Source organism: Astyanax mexicanus, chromosome 1 (genome assembly GCF_023375975.1).
Source record: "Astyanax mexicanus isolate ESR-SI-001 chromosome 1, AstMex3_surface, whole genome shotgun sequence".
In the NCBI taxonomy this organism is placed as follows: Eukaryota; Metazoa; Chordata; class Actinopteri; order Characiformes; family Acestrorhamphidae; genus Astyanax; species Astyanax mexicanus.
Genome location: NC_064408.1, coordinates 14220810 through 14245624, shown reverse-complemented (window position 1 = coordinate 14245624; position 24815 = coordinate 14220810). Strand labels below are relative to the sequence as shown.

The window sequence follows — 24815 nt, the reverse complement described above, 5'->3', positions numbered from 1 at the left end:
TTATTCACTTCCTGTCCTCCAATCCTTTTACGATTAGTATGCAGCCCCTTTAAACCTTCTATGCTACTTATATATTGAGTTGAAACATAACCTCCTTTATTTCAGTTAAAGCTGATGTCCGTAAGTTTTGGGATTGAGGGCCCTCTCTGGTGAGAATGGATAATTGCACTGAGCATGCGGAAGAATCATTTTAAACTGGGCGGGTGTGATGCGGTCTCCTTTCAGAGCGGAAGAATCCGAATCCAGGTTATGTTCAGTCAGAGAGAAACAGAGAGCGCTCAGTCAGAAACTTCACTCCTTCATTTCTTTGTTTTTACTCTGGGTGAATGAGATACTGAGATCTGAGTTTCCCCTTGTGAAGTCTCCATTGCTCCACCATCAACGCAGCTCGTGTTCAGTAAAACTGAGCCGGTTCTTCTTTTAGAGGCTATACGTGTGACATAAATATGTAAAGACCCCCCAGTTTTTAGAATGAATATACAGTATTTAAGCTTAGCAGGGATGGTCGTTTCAGCACACTGCTACCATTAAACACAATATTTTATCCCTTCTCCACTCAGAAATGCTTCTGCTTTCAGTTTAAAAACTAAATAATACAGACTGCCACTTCAAAGAAAAGTGTCTGCAACGTAATAGTTCTTTACAGGTTTCTAACAGAAGCAAATGTCCATCTACTGAGATTCACTCTGGAAGCTTCTATAAAGATGTAAAGATGAACAATCTTAATTACTATCCCGTTTGGAAAATTACTATAAAACGTCAGGTTACCAGGAGTTTCTAAGGTGTTGCTGTGGTATTGGTGGTGGTTGCTAAGATGTCGCAAAGTGGATGCTAGGTGGTTGCTAAGGTGTTGCTATGGTATCGCTGATGGTTGCTATGGTGTTGCTTATTGTTTTTAGGCTTTTGCTAAGTTTTTGGATAAATCAGATTATAAAATGTTTGCACGCTGCTGCGCTTTGCAGTGTGAGATGGAATGTTGGGACACCCATTTAATTCTATGGGGCAAATTGGTACAACAATTGTAAACAAATTGTACGATATATTGATTCGTAAAGAACGCAAATAGTTCTATAAGCATTTCAAATTTTGGTGTTCGTATGTCTAACATTGAGACGTACATGGGTGTGCCATTTTTTTCCCATTCATTTTCAATGGACAAAAAATCGGACATTAAGTTGCAGTCAATATCTCAAAAATTGCGTCCCAAGTAAACTGGACAAAGAACAGGTGGGATAATAACAAGATAACCAAACAAAAATCGTGTGGAATAATAAAAAGTTAACGGGACAAAAAAACGGGTGGAATAATAAAATAGAAGAAGTAGAATTAGACAGTATTGTGAGTGCCTACTGCAATCACATTTAATTCTAAAACTAAAAGATGATTCTATAAAAAATAATCATTAAAAAATGGACAGTGACTACAGAAACATAGGCGTGGTTTAAAAGAAGGGGTTGATTGATGTAAATATATTGGTTTATCCATTCCTATTACATTTTAATACATTTTTCTATTGGGAAGTGGATTGAAATGTTGAAATGCAGAACATTTTAGAGGATGGAACATTGGGACCTCAGACTCTCATGCCTGTGGTCTGAGAAATTCGTTAGAGCCAGTCTTATAGGATATTGCTTCTCCTTGCTATAGGTTATTTGCATAAAGATGAGAAAATCTCTATTTGATTTGTCTCCTGTCGCTGTGTCTCCATATTGATTGCCAATAAATTGCAGTTGTACTTGCTGATGCTCACATAGGACATGACTGCTTACCTGCTAGAGTGTGGTATACACTGTGTTTTTACTGCAGTGCTAAACAAATGCACTCAGTAACTGTTTACAAACCTTTAGCTTTGATTGCAGCACACATTCACTAAGTCTGACCGTTGCATAAAGTCTTCTCCATCACATCCCAAAGATTCTCAATGAGGTTAAGATCTGGATTCTGTGGTGAACTCTAAATCCCTGTGTGAAAATGATGATCTCATGCTCCCTGAATCACTCTTTCACAATTCCAGCCCCATGAATCCTGACATTGTCATCTTGGAATATGGCCGAGATCATCAGGGGAGAAAAAATCCATTAATGGAATAACTGGTCTATATTCAGTATATTCAGGTAGTCAGCTGATCTCATTCTTTCAGCACATACTGTTGCTGAACCTACACCTGCAGACCAACTGCACCATCAACCCCACATCATTTACTTACTTACATCCAGGTGGAGACCTTTTTATTTTTGGCCAGAGTTAAACTCACAACTATCTCTATTGTCCAATGAAGGCTTTCTACTAGATTTTGGATCATTGCTGAATTTGCAAGGATTTGACTGCATACATTGACTTAAAATCTTTATTCCCATAGCTTTAGCTCATCCCAAAATTGTATTGGATGGAGCTCTATCATTTTAACTCAGTGTATTGTTTGAGTCCTTAGTCCTTCTTAGGCATGGTTTGTTGTTTATCTGCTCCAAATGGGTCATATTCTATTGGCAATACATTTCTAAAGAGAATAGACAAGTACAGAGCTTAAATCTTAGACAGATTAATTGTGAGTAGGATTGTCTGGTACGATGTATGATAGTAGTGGGTCCCAAGCGGCTAACTGGATTTTGTTCTGGAAGTTTCCATGCTTCTGTCTCAGTTAAAACACACACACAGATACACACATAGAGAAACCAGGCCACGTGTCTTTACCTAAATATGAAATGCTCCATTAAAGCAGAACTCCCCCGGGTCCTCAGGAGACGCTTTGGGGAGCTGTCTTCTCCCTCGGCTCTGATGGATGGAGGTTTTTGGGGCATGTTAGTATCTTTCAGTGTTTTTGACATTTTCCCATCTTTCTTTTCTTTAACCTTTAGAAGCTGCGGGTGTTATTGTTGCTGATTAAAAGAAGCATGGTATTCAGCAAATAAAATAATGTTGCAAAACACTATATTGCTGAAAGTATCCACTCACCTGCATTGTGCATGAGTCACTCTACATTCCATTGGTTTAATCTGTGAGCTAATCTGAAGCTACATGAAGTTTGGAGGTGTGTAGTGATGAACTGGCCTGTTCTTGTGCTCTGATTGTGGTTTTATACTGTTTAAAATAACTCTGTTGCGCTGTGTGTCTGTGTTTGTGTGTGTGTGTGTTTGTGTATATAGCTGGACCCCTGGGTCACTCAGGACGGCGCTGACCCCTTGCCTTTAGAAGAGGAGCACTGCACAGTGGTGGAGGTCACTGAAGAAGAGATCCAAAACTCTGTCAAGTTTGTCCCCAGCCTCTCTGCTGTAGTAAGTATGTGTGTGTGTGTGTGTGTATATTAGGTATGTGGAAAAGCTGCTGTTCTGAGTGAAATAATATATCAGTTATTAAAACAAACAATTGACTATTCAGATTATAAATGTCTCAGTTACAAACTAATTTCCTGTGTGCTCCTGCTAATATAAAACAATAAAGAAAATGTTTGAATTTTTTTTTTTTTACTACTACGTTTTTAAGTATTTTTATCTTTTGAATTTCTTTCTTTCAATGAAAACACAAAAAGTCAGTATCTCAAAAACATTTAAATATTATATAAGACCAATTTGTACTTTTGGCTACAGTGTGGGCAGTGTGCCAAGTCCTGCTGGAAAATAAAATCCACATCTCCATAAAAGTTGTCAGCAGAGGAAAGCAAAGTGCTGCAAAGTGCTGTAAGATTTTGTGGGAAAACAAAACTGCACTAACTTTAGACTTGATAATAAAACTCAGTGGATCAACACCAACAGATGACATGACTCTCCAAACCATCTTTTATGGAGATGTGGATTTCATTTTCCAGCAGGACTTGGCACACTGCCCACACTGCAGAAAGTACCAATTGGTCTTATGTAATATTCTAATTTTCTGAGATACTGACTTTCGGGTTTTCATTAGCAGGTAACTATAATCATCAACAATAAAATAAATAAACACTTAAAAATTATCACTCTGTGTGTAACACATCTATATAGTATATGAGTTTTACATTTTTAATTGAATTACTAAAATAAAGGAACTGATATTTAGTGATATTTTTTTTTATGTAACAGTGGCACAAATTAATTGACTATAAGTTGCCAACTAATGTTGCCTTATAAGGCCAAAATGTTCACAATATGCTTTAGTAAAGTAACTTGTTTATGCAATGCACAGGCTTATGTATAGTCTTTTATCTTTATTAAAATGATATTATACTTACATGTATATTAATTAAGTAATGTATTGAGCATAGGACAAATCCTCCCCCTCTGTCTCTCTCTCTCTCTCTCTCTCTCTTTCTGTAGATCCTGGTGAAGGCCATGTTGCGGAAGCGCTCTTTCGGGAACCCTTTTGAGTGTCCCAGCAGGAGAGAGGAGAGGTCCATGTCCGCTCCAGGAAGCCTGTTAATGTGAGTGCTCACAGCACACAATCAATCCAGATCACACAATATTGATATTGCAATATATCGTATCAGATTTATGTGCGAGATATTATTTATACATGGCGTTGAATCAGATTTTTTTTTCTTAGTAAAACATAGGAGCTCTAACACCCAAACAGGTGCTGTGCACTGTTCATTAATATACATGAGCTCATTAACCTGTCAGTTTTGATTGGCTGTTGCTAAGGTGACATGTAAAAAAAACTAACCTGACCTAATTAATAAGACATACACTACAAAAGTACAAAAGTATTGGGACACCTGCTCGTTCAATGTTTCTTAAACTCACAGGGTTCCCGCTGGTCCTTAAAAACTCCTGAAATGTCTTAAATTAAAATCTGGGTTATTAAAGCTCTTAAATTGTCTAAAATTTACAGTAAATTTGCTGTAGTTATTTCATTTTCAGACAGTCTGTTTAATGATAGTGGGAAAGCACATACTAACATAAGTGGTGAGTTAGCTAATGTTAGCGTTGAGCTAGCTAACGTTATCAGAGTGAGAACTAAGGTTAGCGGAGAGCTAGCTAATGTTACCGAAGGGAGAACTAATGTTAGAGGAGAGCTAGCTAACATTAGCACAAGTTAGGTAACATTACCATGGAGATAACTAAGGTTAGTGGAGCGCTAGCTAACATTATCGGCAAGCTAGCTAACATTAGCATAGAGCTAGCTAACGTTATCAGAGTGTGAATTATATTTAGAGGAGAGCAGAGAACTATAGTTAGAGGAGAGCTAGCTAACATTAGCTAGGTAACATTACCATGGAGATAACTAAGGTTAGCGGTGAGCTAGCTAACATTAGCGTTGCACTAGCTAATGTTAACAAGCAGAGAACTAACATTAGCGGCAAGCTAGGTAAAATTAGTGGGCAAAGAACTAAGGTTACCAAAGAAATTATGACTGTATTTTTTATTTTTATAATTTTTTTATATTTTTATTTTTTATAATTATGACTATAGTACTCATTTATTGAGGTCTTAAAAAGTTCTTGAAAAGTATTAAATTTGACTTTTAAAATGGTGCAAGAACCCTGAACTCAAAGGTATTAAAGAGTTTACCATGCTTTTTTTAGAGTAACTGTCTCTTATCCCATTAGTATTGGCTTGAGCTGTATGGTACCATAGAACACAGTTCCACTGCTCCACAGATCAATGGCTCACGGCTGTATAGAGCTCTAGTTTAAGCCTGGCATTAGACATGGTGCCAATAGGCCATTGGCAATATTTGGTGGAATTTAGCCTCTGTGTTTAACCTATTGGTAGCAGTGAATAGACACACAAACACACACACACACACACATACATACATATATATATATATATATATATATATATATATATATATACACACACACACACTCATGACTATGGCCAAGTGGTGTGCAGTCACCTCAGCACTCATAGAGCAATTGGTGGTTATGTTTCTTGCCCAGGGGCTCCATAAATGTTCCAGTCTATCGAACTGAACTGTTGACCTTCTGGTATCATGCCTTCGTTTTGATGTCAGTTGTGCAGCTTGTTCATTGATAAGTAAACTTATTTCAGTTTTAAGTTTATTTGTTTACCTTAAAGGCCTCGGCAGTTTAATGCAGAATTTTGTACACTGGATTTTGTACCATTTCTGGTTATTGACTGAACCTGAAGAGCTGAAATGGCAAAAATAAAGAGAAAAAAAATACAGAAGTGCATATATACAGCTCTGAAAAATAAGAGATAACATAAAAGTGATGAGTTTCTTTCATTTTACCAATTTGAAAAGCTCTGGAATATAATCAAGAGGAAGATGGATGATCACAAACCATCAAACCAAGCTGAACTGCTTGAATTTGTGCACCAGGAGTAAAGGCATAAAGTTATCCAAAAGCAGTGTGTAAGACTGGTGGAGGAGAACATGCCAAGATGCATGAAAAATGTGATTTAAAATCAGGGTTATTCAAGCAAATATAGATTTCTTAATTCTTAACTATTTTATGAATATAAACTTTTTTTTTTTTTTTTTGCATTATTTGAGGTCTGAAAGCTCTGCATCTTTTTTGTTATTTCAGCCATTTCTCATTTTCTGCAAATAAATGCTCTAAATGACAATATTTTTATTTGGAATTTAGGAGAAATGTCTGTAGTTTATAGAATAAAACAACAATGTTAATTTTACTCAAACATTTACCTATAAATAGCAAAATCTATTTTTTCAATTAAGTGATCTTATTTTTTTCCAGAGCTGTATATATTTTTATCAATGCATTGCCAGGTTCTTGCCAATACACAGCCCTAGCCTCCTGTCCCTCTTTCACCCACTAGCTGACCACATGATCCAGGTCACGGTGTGTCATTAGAAACACACCGTCTGCGCTGTCTGAGCAGATGAGCAGGAGGGTCACGCTAACAGTCAGACGTTACCCTCCCCTCTAACCGCCAGCATGGGTTTCCATAGTAGCGCAAGTCAGTGACATTTACCTGCACTCACTCCTTTATCCTGTGCCAGTCTGAGCTGCAGATGCCCAGAGCTCTGTAAACCAGGGCTGGAGTGGCTGCTGTGGCATGGCCTTGTCTGCAGTAGTGGTGGTGATGATGCTAATGAGGATCATTGGATCACTGGATTATAAGGTGCATTATAAGAGACACTATAAGGAATTTCTAATTTAGCAGGTCTGGCTGCTTTGCTAACTGAGTTAAGTAAAGCTAAGCTGAGTAAACAAAACTGTAATAAAAAAAGTTTTTTTCTTTTAAAGTCAATTAAGCCCTGAATGTTAATCTACACAGATTTCTCTCCTGAAAACTTTTTATTTGAGTGAGTAAAGCGCCCTACAATAAGCTAAGATTCCTGAATTTCTCCAGCACTAAGACTGGAGCATTAGAATTGCCGGCTAACCACTAGTGGGTAATGTTAATGCTGCTCCAGCAGTGCTAGCCGGGGTTAGCAGCAGGCTACAGATCGATAATACTCACATCTGAATAGTGAAAGAGATAGCGCTTAACGTGGTAATGCTAATGCTGCTCCAGCAGTGCTAGCCAGGGTTAGCAGCAGGCTACAGGCCGGTAATACTCAACTCTGAAAAGGAATATAGCGATTAGCAGCTAATGCTTATATTACTCCAGCATTGCTAGCCGGGTTTAGGAGCAGGCTACGGGATGATAATACTCAACTCTGAAAAGGAATATAGCGATAAGCATCTTATGCAAATGCTACTCCTGTATAAAGCTGTACTTCAGCAGAGTGGTTTTACTGCCCCTTAATACCTAACTGGTAAAATCCATATATTTGGCTCACTGTTGATTTGGGGAAAATTAAAGGATTTTAAGTACGTCTTATAGTGCAAAAAGTATGGTACTTTATTCTAAAGTCTAAAATTAAAGGATTATCCAAGATACGTTTTTATTTTTAATTTTTAGTTTGATTTTTTTTTAGTTGTTTAGCTCCAATCACCCCCATTCATTAAGGACTCACTCTTGGACACCCTTTAGCTTTTTAAATTTTCTACAATTAAATTTTCTAATAAAACAGCAAGATATGAAGTGGGCAGTAGGGTGTGCCATATCTTATCATAGACAATGTTATTGCCAAAACATTATATAATACAGATCATATTGTTGTCACAAAAATGCCCTGCAATGTGGTGAAACTATTTAATTTTAATTTTACACTTGTCTCATTTCCCAGTAAATCGAAATCTAATAGAGACAGATTATACTGTATCTGTACTGTATCATTTATTTGACTTTAAGCCTGGATATATGGAATGTATTATTAGTATCATGACATGTTGGATCATTGACTTCTGTTACAATCCAGTGAAAATCTCTTAATTATTGCTGTGCCATAACATATTGAATATCATATGCAATATATCGGCAAATTAAATTTAATAATTATTATTTTGTTGCAGTATTCTTGAAATTATTATATGTTTTTTTATTTAATCAGGAACACTGTTATTGCAAAATACTCTAAAATATTGTGATATTATTTTAGGGCCATATTGCACACCCCTAGTGGGCAGTGTCTCTATAACCGGCTCTGGCAGAGGGTCTAGACTGAGCTTTATTAATGATTTATCAGCAGCAGCAGCAGCAGCAGCAGCAGGAGATGCAGGACTGAAGACGCGTGTCTGATCAGACCGGACTCAACTCTCAGCATCTGTCACAGCCTCCATATTCACCCCCTTCATTATTAACATCCTTCACTTCTACTGTCTCACATTCTCTCTCTCTCTCTCCTTCAGTTTCACCCTCTCTGACATATTCTCTTATTATTATTTGCTCTCGCGCCTCCTCTCCCGCTCTCATATTCCATCATTTATTCACTCTTGTCCTCTCTCTTCTCTCCCTTTAGATTCAGGATTCAAGATTTGTTTAAAAGTTTGTCTTTCTCTTTTTTTCTCTCTCTTTCCTTGCTCATTCTCCTATTGTCTAATTTATTTAAATTATGCTCTTAGATTTAGATTCTGACATTTATTCACTCACACTCCATCTTTTCTCCTCTTTCTCTCTCTATATGTCTCTCTCTCTGTCTCTCTTGCTATCTCTTTTTCTCTCACAGCCTCTGTCTCTTTCTCTCTCTCTCTCTCTGTGTCTTTATCACAGTCTCTCTTTCTCTCTCCTTCCCTCTCTCTCTCTCGCTATATCTTCTTCTCTTTCACACTGTCTCTTTCTCTCACAGTCTTTGTCTCTTTCTCCCCCTCTCTCTTTCTCACAGTCTATCTCGCTCTCTCAATCTTACAGTCTCTCTCTCACTCTCTCGCACTTTCTTTCTCACAGTCTCTTTCAAAGTCTTTCTCTCTCTTGCTCTCTCTTACAGTGTCTCTCTCATTTTCTCTCACTCTCTTTCTCACAATTTCTTTCAAAGTCTTTCTCTCTCTCTCTCGCTCTTTCTCACAGTCTCTTTCAAAGTCTCTCTCTCTTTCTTACAGTGTCTCTCTCATTTTCTCTCACTCTTTTTCTCACAATTTCTTTCAAAGTCTTTCTCTCTCTCGCTCTCTTACAGTCGCTCTCGCTCTCTTTCTCTCTCTCGCTCTCTCTTACAGTCTCTCTCGCCCACTCTTTCAGTCTCTCTCGCTCTCTCTCGCCCACTCTTTCAGTCTCTTTCAAAGTATTTCTGTCTTTCTCTCTCTCTCACAGTCTCTCTCTCTCTCTCTCTCTCTCTCTCTCTCACACACACACACACAAGCTCTCTCACAGTCTTTTTCTCTCTCACAGTCTCAAAGTTTTTTTTCTCTCTCTCTCTTATTTTCATTCTCCTCTTTAATCATTTTTGTCTTTTTTTTCTGTTACTCTTATTCGGCCTCCCTCATATTCACTCACACTTTTTTGTCAGTTTATCTCTTTATCTCTGTTCTGTTATTTCTGTTTCTCCTCTCTCCTACTTTTTCTTTTACTTTCTCTCTCTCTCTTTTTCAATTATTTCTTTCTGTTTCTCTCTTACATACATGCTTTGCTATCCTCTGATTCATTCCCTTTTGTGCTCTCTCTCTCTCTCTCTCTCTCTCTCTCTCTCTCTCTCTCTCTCTCTCTTCTTTTCACTCATGGTCACCCTGACCTCTTGCTTTTTTTTCATGCTCTTTACAGTGATGTGTTTTCTGGCTTTGTCCTTTCTCGCTTGCTTTTCTTTTCTGTTTTGCTTGCTTTTTCATTTTTCTTTTTTTTCTTTTCAATTTCACTCTTTTTGTCCTCTTTATCTCTCTCTCTCTCTCTCTCTCTCTCTGCTAATCATCTTTTTTTCTCTTCCACTCCCTTTCATTCCTTTTCTGTTTCTCTCTAATTTTTTATTTGTTATGTCTTCTGCATACATGCTTTAATATTTTCTCCTTCATTCACTCCTGCGCTTTTTTCTTTTCTTCTTTTCACTCATGCACACCTTTACCTTTTGCTTCTTATTTTCTCTTTCTTTGCAATTCTCTCTCTCTCTCTCTCTCTGGCAGTAAATATAAATGTCTCTCTCTGCAGTAAGTTCTGCTCAAGGCTGATGGATAGACCCAGTCACTCCTCTCCTCCACTCGTCTCTCACTCTCTCTCACTGCCTGTAGCCTTGATGGCGCTCGCCCTCGTTCAGTAATGAGCGCTCTCTCTTCTCACGTCTGCTGAAAAGCCTTCAGTCAGTCTAACAAGCTTCAGACCTCAAACATCACCTGCCAGAGCTCAGCCTGCAGCCAGGCTTCTGTCTCTCAGGTTCTCTCTCTGGACTGAGGTTCTGAGAGCAGGAACACGATTTAACAACATAATATTCATCAGAATCAGTGTTTGTGTTATTAACTCTAAAATATGTCTTTATTTAGATTAATACTCTCTTAATACAGTATCACACATCAAATTAATTGACCCGAGGCCCTAATTATATAATAATCCCTTGTTTACTCGAATTACTGATGCTGATTTTAGTTTAAACTACAACAAAAAAGCAACAGCTCCCCCTGGTGGAGCCAGCATTCATCACACTGCCCCAGTCCTGCCGTCCACATTAATCTCTCCCTCTCTGTGCCGTGCATTTGCATCTCATTAATAATTCAGTGTCAACATTAATTATACTCTCCCTATGACTTTCTCATTAACCTTTCACACACACACACACACACACACACACACACACACACACGCACACTTTCACAGACTCTCAGTTAAGTAACACTGGTGTTGTTAATGAATGGTGTGTGTAGGTTGATGGGCATCATTCAGTAATTAAGAATCAGCAGTGATTGATTATGATTATGATTATGATGGTGTGTATTCTGGGTTTGGATGTACTCATAAAGATCACGGTCACTGATCACAGTCTATAGCACAGTTACATAAAAGACAGTCACTGAGGACAGTTTATAGTACAGTCACTGAGGACCAACAATAGCACAGTCGCTGAGGACAGTCTGTGGCACAGTCATGAAAAGCACAGTCACTGAGGACACACTGTAGCACATTCACTGAGGACAGTTTATAGTACAGTCACTGAGGATGAACTATAGCACAGTCACTGAGGACAGTTCATATCACAGTCTCTAAAAAGACAGTCACTGAGGACATTCTCTATAAGGACAGTCACCGAGGACAGTCTTTAGTTCAATTGCTAAAAGAACAGTTTCTAAGGATATAGGTTAGCACAGTCGCTGAAAGAACAGTCACTGAGGACAGTCTCTAGCACAGTCACTGAGGCCAGTCTATAGCAGAAATACTGAAGACAGAGTTTAGCACAGTCACTGAGAACAGTTCATATCACAGTCTATAAAAGGGCAGTCCATGAGGACAGTTTATAGCTCAATTGCTGGAAGGACATTTACTAAGGACCTAGTTTAGCATAGTTGCTGAAAAGACAGTCACTAAGGACATAGTTTAGCACAATCGCTGAAAGGGCAGGCTTCGAGGACAGTCTATAGCACAGTCACTGAGGATATTCTATAGGCGTTTTTAGCCCAGTCTCTGAATGGACTGTTTTTTTTTTGTTTTTTTAGATAGATTGTAGCACTGATTCTGAAAAAGACAGTTTTAGCACAGTCTCTGAAAGAAAAGCTTTTAGCACGGTCTCTGAAAGAACAGTTGTGGGCACAGTCTGTACGAGGACAGTTTTTAGCACAGTCACTGAAAGAACAGTTGTGGGCACAGTCTCTGAAAGAACAGTTTTTAGCACAGTCCTTATAATGACAGTAAAAAGTTATAAACTCATCATATATTTTATATATATGCCCCCCTTACTCCTTGTAAAGTAAGAGGGTCAGGTCTTTACTTCACTCTCTGTGTTTTCTCTTCGGTGCAGGGACTCGTGGCCGTTCCGCCCCTCTCTAAAACTCCACCCCTCTTTAAGGTAACTGTGTTCTGTATGGTCAGCTCTGTGCTGTTTGCTGTTATCCGTGGCTCAGACCCTGGTGTTGTGATGTCTGTGTCTCCTCTGGTTGGTCACTCATGAATGAGGGATGGTTGTAATGTTTCTGACTGTGGTATTCCTGTGCTGTGTTAGCAGTGTGGTCAGTGTGGCTGTTGAATGGGTAAACCCAGAGTGTGGTCTGTGTTTTTTTCATGGTGCTCTCTGTGTACTTTCCCCTTGCTGATACCTGTGGTCTGGTGTTCCTGTGCTCATGTCTGCTCATCTTCACACACCCAAGCTTATGTTTGTGCAGAGTAACTATGCAGTTACTGCAGTCAAAGGCCAAACATGAATGATATTTCTTATATAATTCCTTAACTGAAAAATATCAAGATTTAAATGGATATTTCTCATTTATTCCACTCACCCCTGCATCCATTTTCATGAATGTAGTTGATCAGCCAAGTCAAGATCTGTGTCCAAAATAATGGATGAGTACAAAATCATTAAGAAACATTGGTAAACTGCAGCAGTGTATGTATGAGTATTGTCCTGTTGGAGCGTGCTTTCAGAAATGATCGGTCCACTGGTTGCAGGACTTTATTAATATACTTTAATATTGAGCAAAACTTGGATTTGGATTTGATTTGGAAGATTATTACTCTCTAACGACCTTCAGACAGCCTGTTTTAGTTTAGTTTTTTCTTTTACCTTTTTCATTAATTTCATTTATTTGTTTTATTACTGTTTTTTTTTTTTTTACTTTTTTACTTCATACTTTTTAAACTTTATTTTAGTTCCATCATTTACATTTTTATAATTTTGGTGTTATTTTAGTCCTCTATTTCTTGTGTAATTGTGTTTATATTGTATTAATTTAATTATTTATCTCTTTATTTTATTGCTTTATATTTTAGCCACTATGCATATCCTTTTTACTGAATTATTTTATTTCTTCTTAATTAAATATTATATTGTTTGCTTATTTTTATCATTTAAACTTATTTTCAGTCTCTTTAATTGTGTAAATGCTCAGCTGTATTGAAAATGAGAGTTACCCTCAATATATTGCCCATTGGGAAAAAAGTTGATTGATTGATTAAAGATGATTTATTTAGATTAATACTCTCTTAATACAGTATCACACATCAAATTAATTGACCCGAGGCCCTAATTATATAATAATCCCTTGTTTACTCGAATTACTGATGCTGATTTTTGAGTTTAAACTACAACAAAAAAGCAACAGCTCTGGGGGAGTCGGCTAAAATCAGCTTTAGTTACTATATAATGCTCCCCCATACTGGACAGGCTGCATCCAACAATGTCTTGGCTGATCAACTACATTAAGAAGAACTACATTGAGAAATAAAAGCTTTAAATTATTGTTGTATTTATTTATTTATATATTTTGCTAACAATTAAATTGTTTTCTTCTCAGAAAAGGGAGCAGCGGAGAAGCTGGAAGAGAGGTGGAGCTGGAGGACCTGCATGAAGATGAGCCGCCCTCGTCCTGAGTGTCTCAGTCTCTGAGGCTGTATGTGCTGGTTCTGTTCTCCACCCTGCTCTTTACTCTTACTGTACAGATACATGTAGCCCTCACTGATACCTCACTGACTTTACTGTGATCACATTACTTACTTACTTACTTAGTACTTTAATTAGTATTGTCTTTATTACTCTTTACCAGTATTATGCTGCTACTTCTCCTACAGTATTTAAGATATCGTCAATACCAATTTTGGTAATTTGGATTACCATATTTATCACACTGTAAGGCAGACCGGATTATAAGGCACACTATCAGTGAACGTCTATTTTCTGATCTATTTTCGAACAAGGCGCACTGGATTATAAGGCACATTAAGCAACACTAATAAGGAACAGGGGTGTCGCCATGTTTCCATCTAAATCAGCAGCTAAGCTAAGCTAATCAAACCAAACTGTAATTCTTAAAAAAAAAAAAAAGGTAAAAAAAAGTCTAACGAGCGCTCTACACAGGTTCTCTCCTGAAAAATATTTGGTTGAGTAAAGTGCTTCTGTTTATTAACAGTAAACTTAGATTTCCAGATTTCCACCAAAGCTGGGTGCAGCAATATTAACCATCATTAGCAGCTAACCACTAGTGCTAGCCACGGTTAGTGGCTAAAGCTGAGCAACAGAGCAGAATTAGTAATTGAGTAACTTTGAGTGTTCTTGTAAGCCAGAGCGATATAAGCTAGCGGTTCGCCCCGCGTAGCTTGTTTTAACACGGTAAACGTGCAGGCTACAGTCAGCTAATACTCACCTCTAATTGGCAAAAGACCTAGCGCTTAGCGGGGCTAATGCTAATGCTGCTCCAGCAGTGCTGGCCGGGGTTGGCCGCAGTCTACAGGATGGTAATTCTGTGAACAGCGAAAGAGCTAGCGCTTAGCACGATTAGTGGCTAATGCTAATACTGCTAATACTGAAACTCCTGTATAACGCTGTACTGCAGTGAAGTGGCTTTACTGCTCCTGACAACCTGACTGGTAGAATTCATACATTAAAAATTAATGAATTTTAAGTGCACCTTATAGTGCGAAAAATACGGTAGTGTGCTTGTTTATACAGCTTTTGAAAAAGTGCAGTCACAGTGTCACAATAACCATGCTTTTGTGTGGGATGATATATTATCCCAGAAATAATTGCGATAAACTACTTTCCTTTTTAATTCCTTTTAAAAAGTAAAAAAAACAATTATTTTAGTAGGACTAATAATGTTAAAATATTCTATAAACCTATCAATAAATAAATGAATAAATAAAAAAAAAAAAGCTTCATAAGATTCTTGAGCTCATCTTACAGGGAAATACATAATAGCCTGTTTTTTTATAAAAATATAATAAAAAATAGTAATAAATAAATACAAATAATAAAAAAACAAATAAATAAAACACATTCAAAGTTAAAAGGTGAACTCTTTTTAGACGTTGCTCCTCAGTTTTCTTCTTTAATAACGTCTCTGACTTCTCTTTCCTCCACTACAGAAGAACTCCATCGGCCTGAGAGAAGCTGTGGAACTCATGGAACGAACAGCACACACTTTGACATCTAGACTCAAACATGACGCCATTCGTTTTTTCGTTCATGCTCAAGCAGTGTCAGCATGTGCGCTCCCCTTCATTCTTTTCTGAAGTGAACAGACCTTCATCGGATCTCAGACACTTCACAGAGACTTTTCTCTGAGAGAGATGTGGTGAAGAGGAGGAGGAGGAGGAGGAGGAAGAAGAGTGTGGAAGACTTTTCTAAGAACTTTTTGTCAGAAGGGAACTAAGCTTTAAAATGAACAGTTCTTGCGACGGTGGATGAATGCATGGACAACCAAAGGAGTAGGTAGGAGCTTCTTCAGAGGAACGTTTGCTTCTACAGAGCAGAGCGGTTTTGTATACGTGTGGAATATAACAACGTTGATGTCCTGCTTTGTCATGCTTTGGAAGACTGTACTATTTCCTATATCCTGGACGTGGCCGGTTTTACGACGCTTTGTTACTTTTGTACTCTCACTCACATATCTCCATTCATACGCAGACACATGATCACGTGATCGCATAATCATGCAGAAGAGTGCTTGGGCAAATAAAAACAAGCCACTTACGATAGGGCTCTCTTATTATACGCGTGTCTCGCACAAACACAGTGCTGCAGAATAGGGCTTGCGTACAATAACATGCAAAGTGTTCGAGAGGGCTCTTAGTTTTAATCCTTTAAACTGCACAGGCCTACAGTTCATCTCCAGCTTCAGAACTCTCAGAGCATTATAGGAGCACTATAGCAGTTGATGAATTGTGTATAAGTAGTCTTTATTCCTGTAAAATACATTTTAAAGGGCCTAAAAATCATATTTACGCTACACTGACATGCCAAAAAAGAAATTGGAAATTGATAATGTGAGTGTTGTGTCAGGGGATGGCTTAGGAATACACTTGTGAGGTGTTATCTTGTGAGGTGTGAGTGAGACTGAACACTGGCCATTGTGAATTATGTTCAAATGCACTCCCATTATCCACAGTCAACAGCAGCGCAATAGGCGGTAATGATCGTGACTGGTGGTGTCTGGCTGGAACTGTCCATGCGAGAAAACACATAAGCGAATTACACCATACATTTTAAACGGCCTAAAAATTATATTTACACTACACTGACATGCCTAAAGAGAAATTGGAAATTGATAATGTGAGTGTTGTGTCAGGGGACGGCTTAGAAAAGCTCACACTGGTATAAGTTGTGGGGTGTTATCTTGTGAGGTGTGAGTGAGACTGAACAGTGGCCATTGTATATTATTATTATTATAGTTCAAATGCACTCCCATTATCCACAGTGAACAGCAGCAGAGTGGGTGGTAATGATCGTGACTGGTGGTGTCTGGCTGGAACTGTCCATGCGAGAAAACAGATAAGCGTCTCACACCATACATTCAGTACTGGAGATCATATCCCACATATATATCCCACAGGTCAATGCAGTGTCTTTTAGCTTCTGTGGGACATGGCAAAATTCATGGGACACAGTACACAAAAGTCCCAGGTCTCATGACATCAGGGTAGGTGATAATGATCGTGACCGGCAGCATCTGGCTAGAATTACCCATGCAAACAGAGAAGACACACCAACATTTAATGCAGGAGACCCCATACACATATCCCACAGGTCAGTGCAGTCTCCCTTAGCATATTTGGGATATGGCAGAAGTCATGGGATGACACAATACTAGTCTTCAGTCCAGACTTTTGGCATGTCATTGTAACTGTAAACACTAAGGGTCAGTTTCCCAGAAAGAGATTAAGCCTAGCCTTTAAATGTACAGCATTTTCTGAATGGAAAGGATATACATATAGTCTACAACCAGGTTTAATCCCTGTGTGGGGAAACTGCCTTTACACAAGCTGGTATGTCAGTGTATATTTCTTTATTTTTATGTTTGTGACTCACCCCAGATGTACAAGATCAGCCAAGACACACTTTGTGCTTACGTTTTGTTTATTTAAACTAATACAGAAGCTACAAAGCTAATGTGGCTATCATTAGTCTGCTAACAGTAGTCCTCAATGATTGTGACTGGTGGTGTCTGGCTTGAACTGTCCATGCAAAAACAGATAAGCGACTCTAGCGACATGGCAAAAGTCATGGGACGACACTTTACTAGTCTTTTTTCCAATTACTTTTGGCATGTAAGTGTAAATGTACACACTAAAGGTCGATTTATACTTCTGCATCCAAGCTACACCTTAGTTTATGTGTACCCTGTGTGTAGCTGCATACCCTATACTATACCCTACACCATAGCCCGACGGGAAACACCCCAGATATGTGATGAGGGCAGCAGCAGCATCAGCTGTGATTGGTCCGCAAATTTCCCCCGCCTTCATAGTTAAACTGCAGAGCGATGCAAAGACACGGACACACGAATGCAGAGGTATAAACATGGGCAGCTGCATAGGGCGCTCTCACAGGAAACCCCATAGGCAACATGTTGGCTTAACGTACAGGTATAAATTGGCTTTAAAGGGGCAATCTCTCAGTTTAGTCTAAGCTTAGTCTTGCACTATACAGCATTTTCAGTGGAAAGGAAAATATAGTCTACAGCTAGGCTTAATCCCTGTCTTGGAAACTGTTTTTATAGAAGCTAAATTTGTGCACTAAACAGGTCTTGGCTTGGCTTGACTAATTAATACCAATTAATTAGTCCAGTTAATTCCAGTGAGTGGAAAATTAGTTATAAATGTGTGAAATTTTTGTTTTAACCTTATCATTAAAAATCTAATTATGAACCAAAAATTAACAATTAATAACTGAATAATTAGCAGGTTAAGGGGTTAAACACACACACACAACAGTAACACACACAAACGTACATACGCATTCTTTCTCCCCCAAAATGTTTGAGAATGCTGCTGCAGACGCTCCAATCAGGCAGAATTGCTGGTGGAATTGCTAGCTAGATGTTTTGTGTCACACTGTGTTATTGTCACTATTTAAGTCTCCTGCATTCAGAACGGCTTATTTGGCAGTGAGTCTCTCTCTCTCTCTCTTTCTATTTCTCTCTCTTTCTCTCACTCTCTCACAAACATCCATAAACACACGGGCGAGAGAGCACGTATTGGTGCAGAAATGGCGGTGGAATCACTTTCGCTCCGTCTCTGACAGCCGACTGCAGACTGAACACAGTGATTAGTATCGGAGCGCCAGCCGCCCGCCATTCAAAAGCAGCGCGCTCCTCTGGTCCTGGATTAAAGCCGTGCAACACAACACCCCAACCCCCTCCCTCCCTCACCCCTCAGCAAACCCCTTATCAGGACTTCCGCACATTCCAGTCGGGGTAGAGGCAGTGTTCTGTGGGCAGTAATGGCAGCCGCAGGCCTGGACTAATCGCGCTTTAATTTGGAGGGCAGTTTAAATTGGCACTCATTTAAATCGGATTTGGTTTGCTTAGGAATTAGCCGGGCTGTTTTTGGATGTTTTTTGGAGGTTTTGATCTAATGAATACTGTTGGACTGCCTCTTTCAGCAAATTTAACTCACTTAAAGGAGAACTCCAGTGTAAAATGGACTTTTAGTGTAGTAAAACATGATATAAAAGTACGTATCTTTGATGAATAGCCCTCCTCCACTCTCCTTAAGCTTTCTGAGATCCAGAAATTTTGTACTTTTTGCCCAGCACTCCATATTGGGGCATATTTTGCCCCAATAAATCACTTTTTTCCACCGTTATCCAGACTCAAAGTAGCTCCACACCTGCTTGCAAGAATCTGGAGAGCCCTGACATTTTTTAAAACTAGGCATAAATAATCTTTAAAAGAGCAAAAGAAGCTTATTAAAAACCACTGTTTACATCCTGGCGCCGGCTGCTACACTATATGGAGTCTATATATTCAGTATATGTCTGTCATTAGCAGTACAATGATGGTGGTGCACGGAGCTGAAAACTAGCATTTTTTTTAATAAGCTTCTTGTGCACTTTTTAAATAATTAATGCTTCGATTTAAGTGTCAGGGCTCTCTGGATTCTAGAAAGGAGTTTTGGAGCTACTTTGAGCTGGATAACGATGGAAAAAGCGATTTATCAGCAGAATATGCCTCGATTCGAGTGCTGGTCAAAAAGCACAAAATTACTGTATCTCAGAAAGCTGTAGGAGAACGGAGGTGGGCTATTTAACAAAGCTAAGTACTTTTTATCATGTTCTACTACACCCAAAATTAATTTTACACCGGAGTTCTCCTTTAAATGGCTTGTTTGTCTTGTTATAAACTGTCTAAAAACGTTCATATCTCTCTGTTTGGCAGTGTAGCACACTGTCTACATATCCACACATTATTTGATTCTTCTTTTCTAATAAACACAGATTTACCTGTCTGTGAATCGGCCTGTTTTGAGTATACTCGCCCACTTACCCCGGCACTAGATATTAGATAATGGCCAGATAATGAACAAAAGGTTGAATTCTATTGATAATCTAAAAGGCCCGGCGATTTTTACGAATGATATACAGTACCAGACAAGGTTGGACACACCACTGCTCATTTAATGTTTTTTTTTAGTATTTAGTCTTTTTTTTTTTTTACATTGTAAATGTAATATTGAAGGAACTTTTGCATCTTTATTCTGGAACAAAAAGTGTTAAAATAAACCAGAATATTTTTATACTAAAGCAATAATACACGAGAGGTTCGTGCTATAACGTGTAATATTGGCACAAACCTCAAGTGTATTATTGCGCTTATACCACAGTTCCATTATCACTGTTTATTAAAAGATTTTGAGTTAAAGAGGACGAGACAGTATCTGTTTGGTTATAAAAACTCTGCATATTAAAATAGTACCATTGCTGCTCTGTTTGTAGCTGCGCCGTTTGGCTTGTAAGAGCTGCATTGTTGCTAGGTTACCTGTATGTGGTGGAGTAATACATAGAGAGCTTCGGTTACAGTGCATTACCGGCTGATAATGGCACTTAAAGAAGGCCTCTCAGCCAATCACATTGCAGGGTCAGAACTAACTGTGATAACAGCTTGGCATATCTTGGCTGGATTTTCTCAGTCAGCTTTATGAGGTAGAGTCACCTGGAATGATCAGCTTTCAGAACGTGCCAAGAGTTAATATCTTGAATTTTTTGTCTCATAATGTGTTTGACAGTGTTTTAGTCCTATTTAAATAATGTTCTAATCCATATTATGGTGAGAACTACTCAACAAAGTAAAGAAACAAATGACGACTTTAAGAAATGAAGGTCAGTCAATATGAAAAATGAAAGAAATTTGAAAGGAACTGCAAGTGCATTCACATGACAATCAAAAACGGTACGATGAAACTGGCCCTGAACAGGATTGACCTAGGAAAGGAAGAGCAAGAGTTTCTCTGTTGCACAGGATCAGTTTATCAGAGTTTCCAGCCTCAGGAACCACAAATTAACAGCTCCACAGATAAAAGCACCTAAATGCTACTTAAAAGAGTATGTTTGGTTTGTTTAACACTATTAAGTTACTACATGATTCCTTATGTGTTCCTTCATAGTCTGAATTGCTTCACTATTCATTTACAATGTAGAAAAAAAAATAAAATAAAGACATTGGTGTGTCTAAACTTTTGACTGGTACTGTATATCTGATCTGAAGCTGAATTTACGGTGTAATAATAGCGCATATTTCACAGTATCATTCTCATATTAAATCTTATCAGTTTTAGTTTAGAACAGATTGGTGTTGGACTATCTATACTCAAGATTTCAATATCAGTATCAGTGTCTAAATTCTTGATCATGACCTACATTTATATATGTGCTTAAAAAATCACTGTGTGTGTGTGTGTGTGTGTACTGTCTGTGCTGTATGTTTCACAAGTGTACAACTCTCACATCCCCTCTCAATGTTCACTATGCACTTGTCATATACTGTATGTTGTGTAAATGTCGTGTGGCATGAGCTCGACCTCAGTATAACTTTATATACCTTCTACTAACACTTTACCGAATCTCGATTATCAGGTGCAGCTCATTTATTATAATTATTAATATTTAACGTGGTACGACTGAAGTCGACCACAAAGACCCCTTTAATGCATTCAGTTCACTTAGCATGCTAGCACACATGCTAACAGGTAACAGGTACAGCTGCTGTAGTACAATGCCAAAATAATAAGCAGTGATGAACGTATTGTCTCTTTTTTTGTGTGGGGTGGCTCTTCGTTTGTGTTTTGTCGTTTGTTATATGTCGTACACCTTTCCCTGATATAGTAGGGCTGATTGTGCTCAGAGGAGTTTTACATTGATTTAAGCACCATCCACACGTACAGTATCTGGATCATTTGAAATAGGATGAGAAATTTGTATGGCTTTTTGGCTTTCTCTCCACAAAAAAAAACATCCATTTTTGGTCACGGAACAATGAGCTTAATGAAAACAGGCAAAAAATATATGTTTCTGCCTGAATCTCAAATACTTTTTTACTCCCTATGTACTAGTGAACTACTTAAGTCATACAACTATACAACGTCTATATGCAGATTAGCGTAGGATGCAAGAATCAATATAAGACCTGTTTTATATTACATACTGATATACAGGGTCTGAAGTTGCAAATGACCTGCTAGTGCATCTCAAAAAATTAGAATGTCAATAAAAAGTTGTTTCATTTCAATAATTCAGTTCAAAATGTTAAATGTATATATTATATAGATGTATTACACACAGAGTGATCTATTTTAAGCCCTAATTTCTTTTATTGTTGGTGATTATGGCTTACAGCCAATAAAAACCCAGAAATCAGTGTCTCAGAAAATCTGAATATTATATAAGACAAATATGTACTTTTGGCAGTGTGGGCAGTGTGCCAAATCATTGCTGGAAAATGAAATCCTCATCTCCATAAAAGTTGTCAGCAGAGGGAAGCATGAAGTGCTGTAAGATTTTCAGAGAAAACACTACATTGCTCTCCAAACCATCATCACTGATTGGTTTGGAGAGACATGTCATCTGCTGGTGTTGATCCACTGTGTTTTATTATCAAGTCTAAAGTCAGTGCAGTTTTTTTTTCCCACTAAATCTTACAGCACTTCATGCTTCCCTCTGCTGACAACTTTTATTGAGATGCGGATTTCATTTTCCAGCAGGACTTGGCACACTGCCCACACTGTAGCCAAAAGTACCGATTGTTCTTATATAATATTCTAATTTTCTAAGACACTAATTTTTGGGTTTGCATTGGCTGTAAGCCATAATCATCAACAATTAAAGAAATAAACGCTTAAAATAAATCACTCTGATTATATAATACATCAATATAATATATGAGTTTCACATTTTGAACTAAATTACTAAAGTAAAGTGACTTTTCAATGATATTCTATTTAAATGTATCTGAATACCCTTGAGTGTGATGTGGAGAGAGAGCGTGCCATCTACCCACCCAGAGAGAAAACATGTCCAATTAATTATACTCTCTCAGACTCCAGCTGCTGATGGATGCTGAAGCAGCATGACCAAGATTCGAACAGCGATCTTCTGATCAAAGTGCCTTAGTCCACTGGAGCACTCAGACCAGACTATACACTCTGTTCAGATTGAGAATCTGTAATTCCGTGTTTTGTGTAGTTCACTACATAGGGAGTACTGTTTGTAATTTGGGATTGAACCTATTTGCTTTCCTTCTTCTTCAGGGTGTGTTGATGTCTCACTTTTAAGAGGTACTATCGACCTTTACAGAGCTCTGGGTGGATGGACATATTTTCAAAAAGCAGAGGGAGGTAAATCTCCACTTTTAAAAATGTCCAGATACGTGTGGATGTAGCTTTATTAGCGGAGAACGTTCAGAATGGACGCCAATGTGGTTGCATTAAAGGAGAATTGCACTGGTTTTAAAATTAAAATGTCTGTATGATTCAGTTGTTGAGAATGTGCTTTAAAAATTTTTTTGGATAAAAACCTGAAGGTTTTGCTTTCTAATTAGCATTAAGCTAATAATGACTATTAGAAATGGTCACTTTTGGTAGTAGCGCACTTTTATATTCTATTAGAAAATGATGACATTTACAACATGGTGAACAGTGGTGGTTATGGGATACAAAGGTCACTATGCAGTTATAGCAGATCAGCCTACATGTGTTTTCACTTTAATATACAACATGTCCAAAGGTTTTTGAACACCCTTTTTAACAGACGCATTAGGTTACTTTAGGTTAGATCAATTTCTTCCACTGATAGGTGAATGCACACCTGTAGAGATGTGTTGCCAAAGTATAGGACTCTCTGGCATATTGGCACCATGACTAATACCAGTCTAGAGCTAGAGCTGGAGTGATATACTCTAAATACTCTAAATCTGAGTGGGTCTCCTAAACAAGGCAAACCAAAGCACTCTGAATTACATATCAACTTCTTAAATGTGTAAAATCAGTGCAGTTCTCCTATAATGAGTTACGTTGAGATGCTATGCTAATGCTAATGTTGTTTAAAGGAAAAAACAGATTTTTTTTTTTACTTTTAAACGTTTGGATCCAAAGCTTTTCTGGTTGTAAATATATATTTCTATTCATAAGTTGAGGGTAAGAATGTGGGGGTTTAAGAAGGTCAATTTTCACAGCTGGGTGTTGAGGTGTTAATGGATAAAAGGAGGAGGAGTCTCTCTAATAACACACATGCTCACATAGCGTATGCTCGTCTGATTCCTGATTTCTCTTTGCTTGAGTGACTGTCGTTCGTGGTCGTTACATGGATATCTGTATTCTCGTGCATTAATCTGAATGTATTTATTATAACTGTTGAAATAAAATAAAAAAAAAACATGAAAAAAGGAGGGAAAAAAGAAAAACAGCAGCATGGCACAAAAAACTACTGAATGCAACTTGTTACGATGTAAATATGTACCAAAAATATATAAAGAGGCTATTTTTTGCATGCTTTTTGTACACTTAGACTGAATCAAAGACAATAAAGACATCACAACTGATCCATGAAAAAGATTCTGTTTATTTTCTGTTACGATGTTCTGATGTCACTGTTCATTTCACACCAAACAAACAGAATTTGTTTGACTTATCATCATCTAAGATCATGGGCCCTATATTACACCCTGCACAAAGTGTGTCACGATGCTCGTTACTATCTTACACTCTGTCAACAGTCTATTTTCACGCCTTGCACCTGCTTCGTTAAAATAGCCTCAGAATGATCGGGAGATTGCTTGTTTGAATCCCATTTATGTAGCTTGCCATCAACTGCCGGAGCCCTGAGAGAGCAAAATTGGTCTTAATCTCTCTGGGTGGGTAGATGGCGCTCTCTCCCCACATCAGTCTAAAGGGTGATGTCACTCAGCACAAAGCGTCTGTGAGCTGATGTATCAGAACTGAGTCGCTGCGCTTTCCTCCGAGTGCGCTGTGATGCTACTCAGCAATGCTGCATCAGCAGCAGCTCGAAAAGAGGTGGTTGCGTGACTGTATCACATGTATCAGAGAAGGCATGTGCTAGTCTTCACCCTCCTGGTGTTGAGGCATCACTAGTGATAGGGGTAGTCCTAATGAGTGGGTTGGGTAATTGGCCATGTAAACTGGGGAGAAAATGTGATATAAATTAGAAATAAAAAATGAAATAGTGTCAGAGCTTGTGAA

General features: G+C 38.2%; 1 protein-coding gene across 4 annotated transcripts in view; it reads left to right on the top strand.

Annotated features, from left to right (window-relative positions):
- camkk1a (calcium/calmodulin-dependent protein kinase kinase 1, alpha a) overlaps positions 1-24157 on the top strand; it is a 165089-nt gene extending 140932 nt beyond the window's left edge. For 2 of the 4 annotated variants that reach the window (XM_022665764.2, XM_049469163.1), the window contains exons 15-19: positions 3144-3272; positions 4287-4390; positions 12157-12204; positions 13646-13741; positions 15213-24157. In XM_022665764.2, coding sequence (XP_022521485.1) covers positions 3144-3272; positions 4287-4390; positions 12157-12204; positions 13646-13721 — 357 coding nt within the window. In that variant the 3' untranslated portion in view covers positions 13722-13741; positions 15213-24157. Of the gene's footprint in view, positions 1-3143; positions 3273-4286; positions 4395-12156; positions 12205-13645; positions 13742-15212 lie in introns of those variants that run through there. The other 2 variants (XM_022665768.2, XM_022665769.2) reach the window with 2 other exon arrangements.
- The last annotated feature ends 658 nt before the right edge of the window (positions 24158-24815 follow it).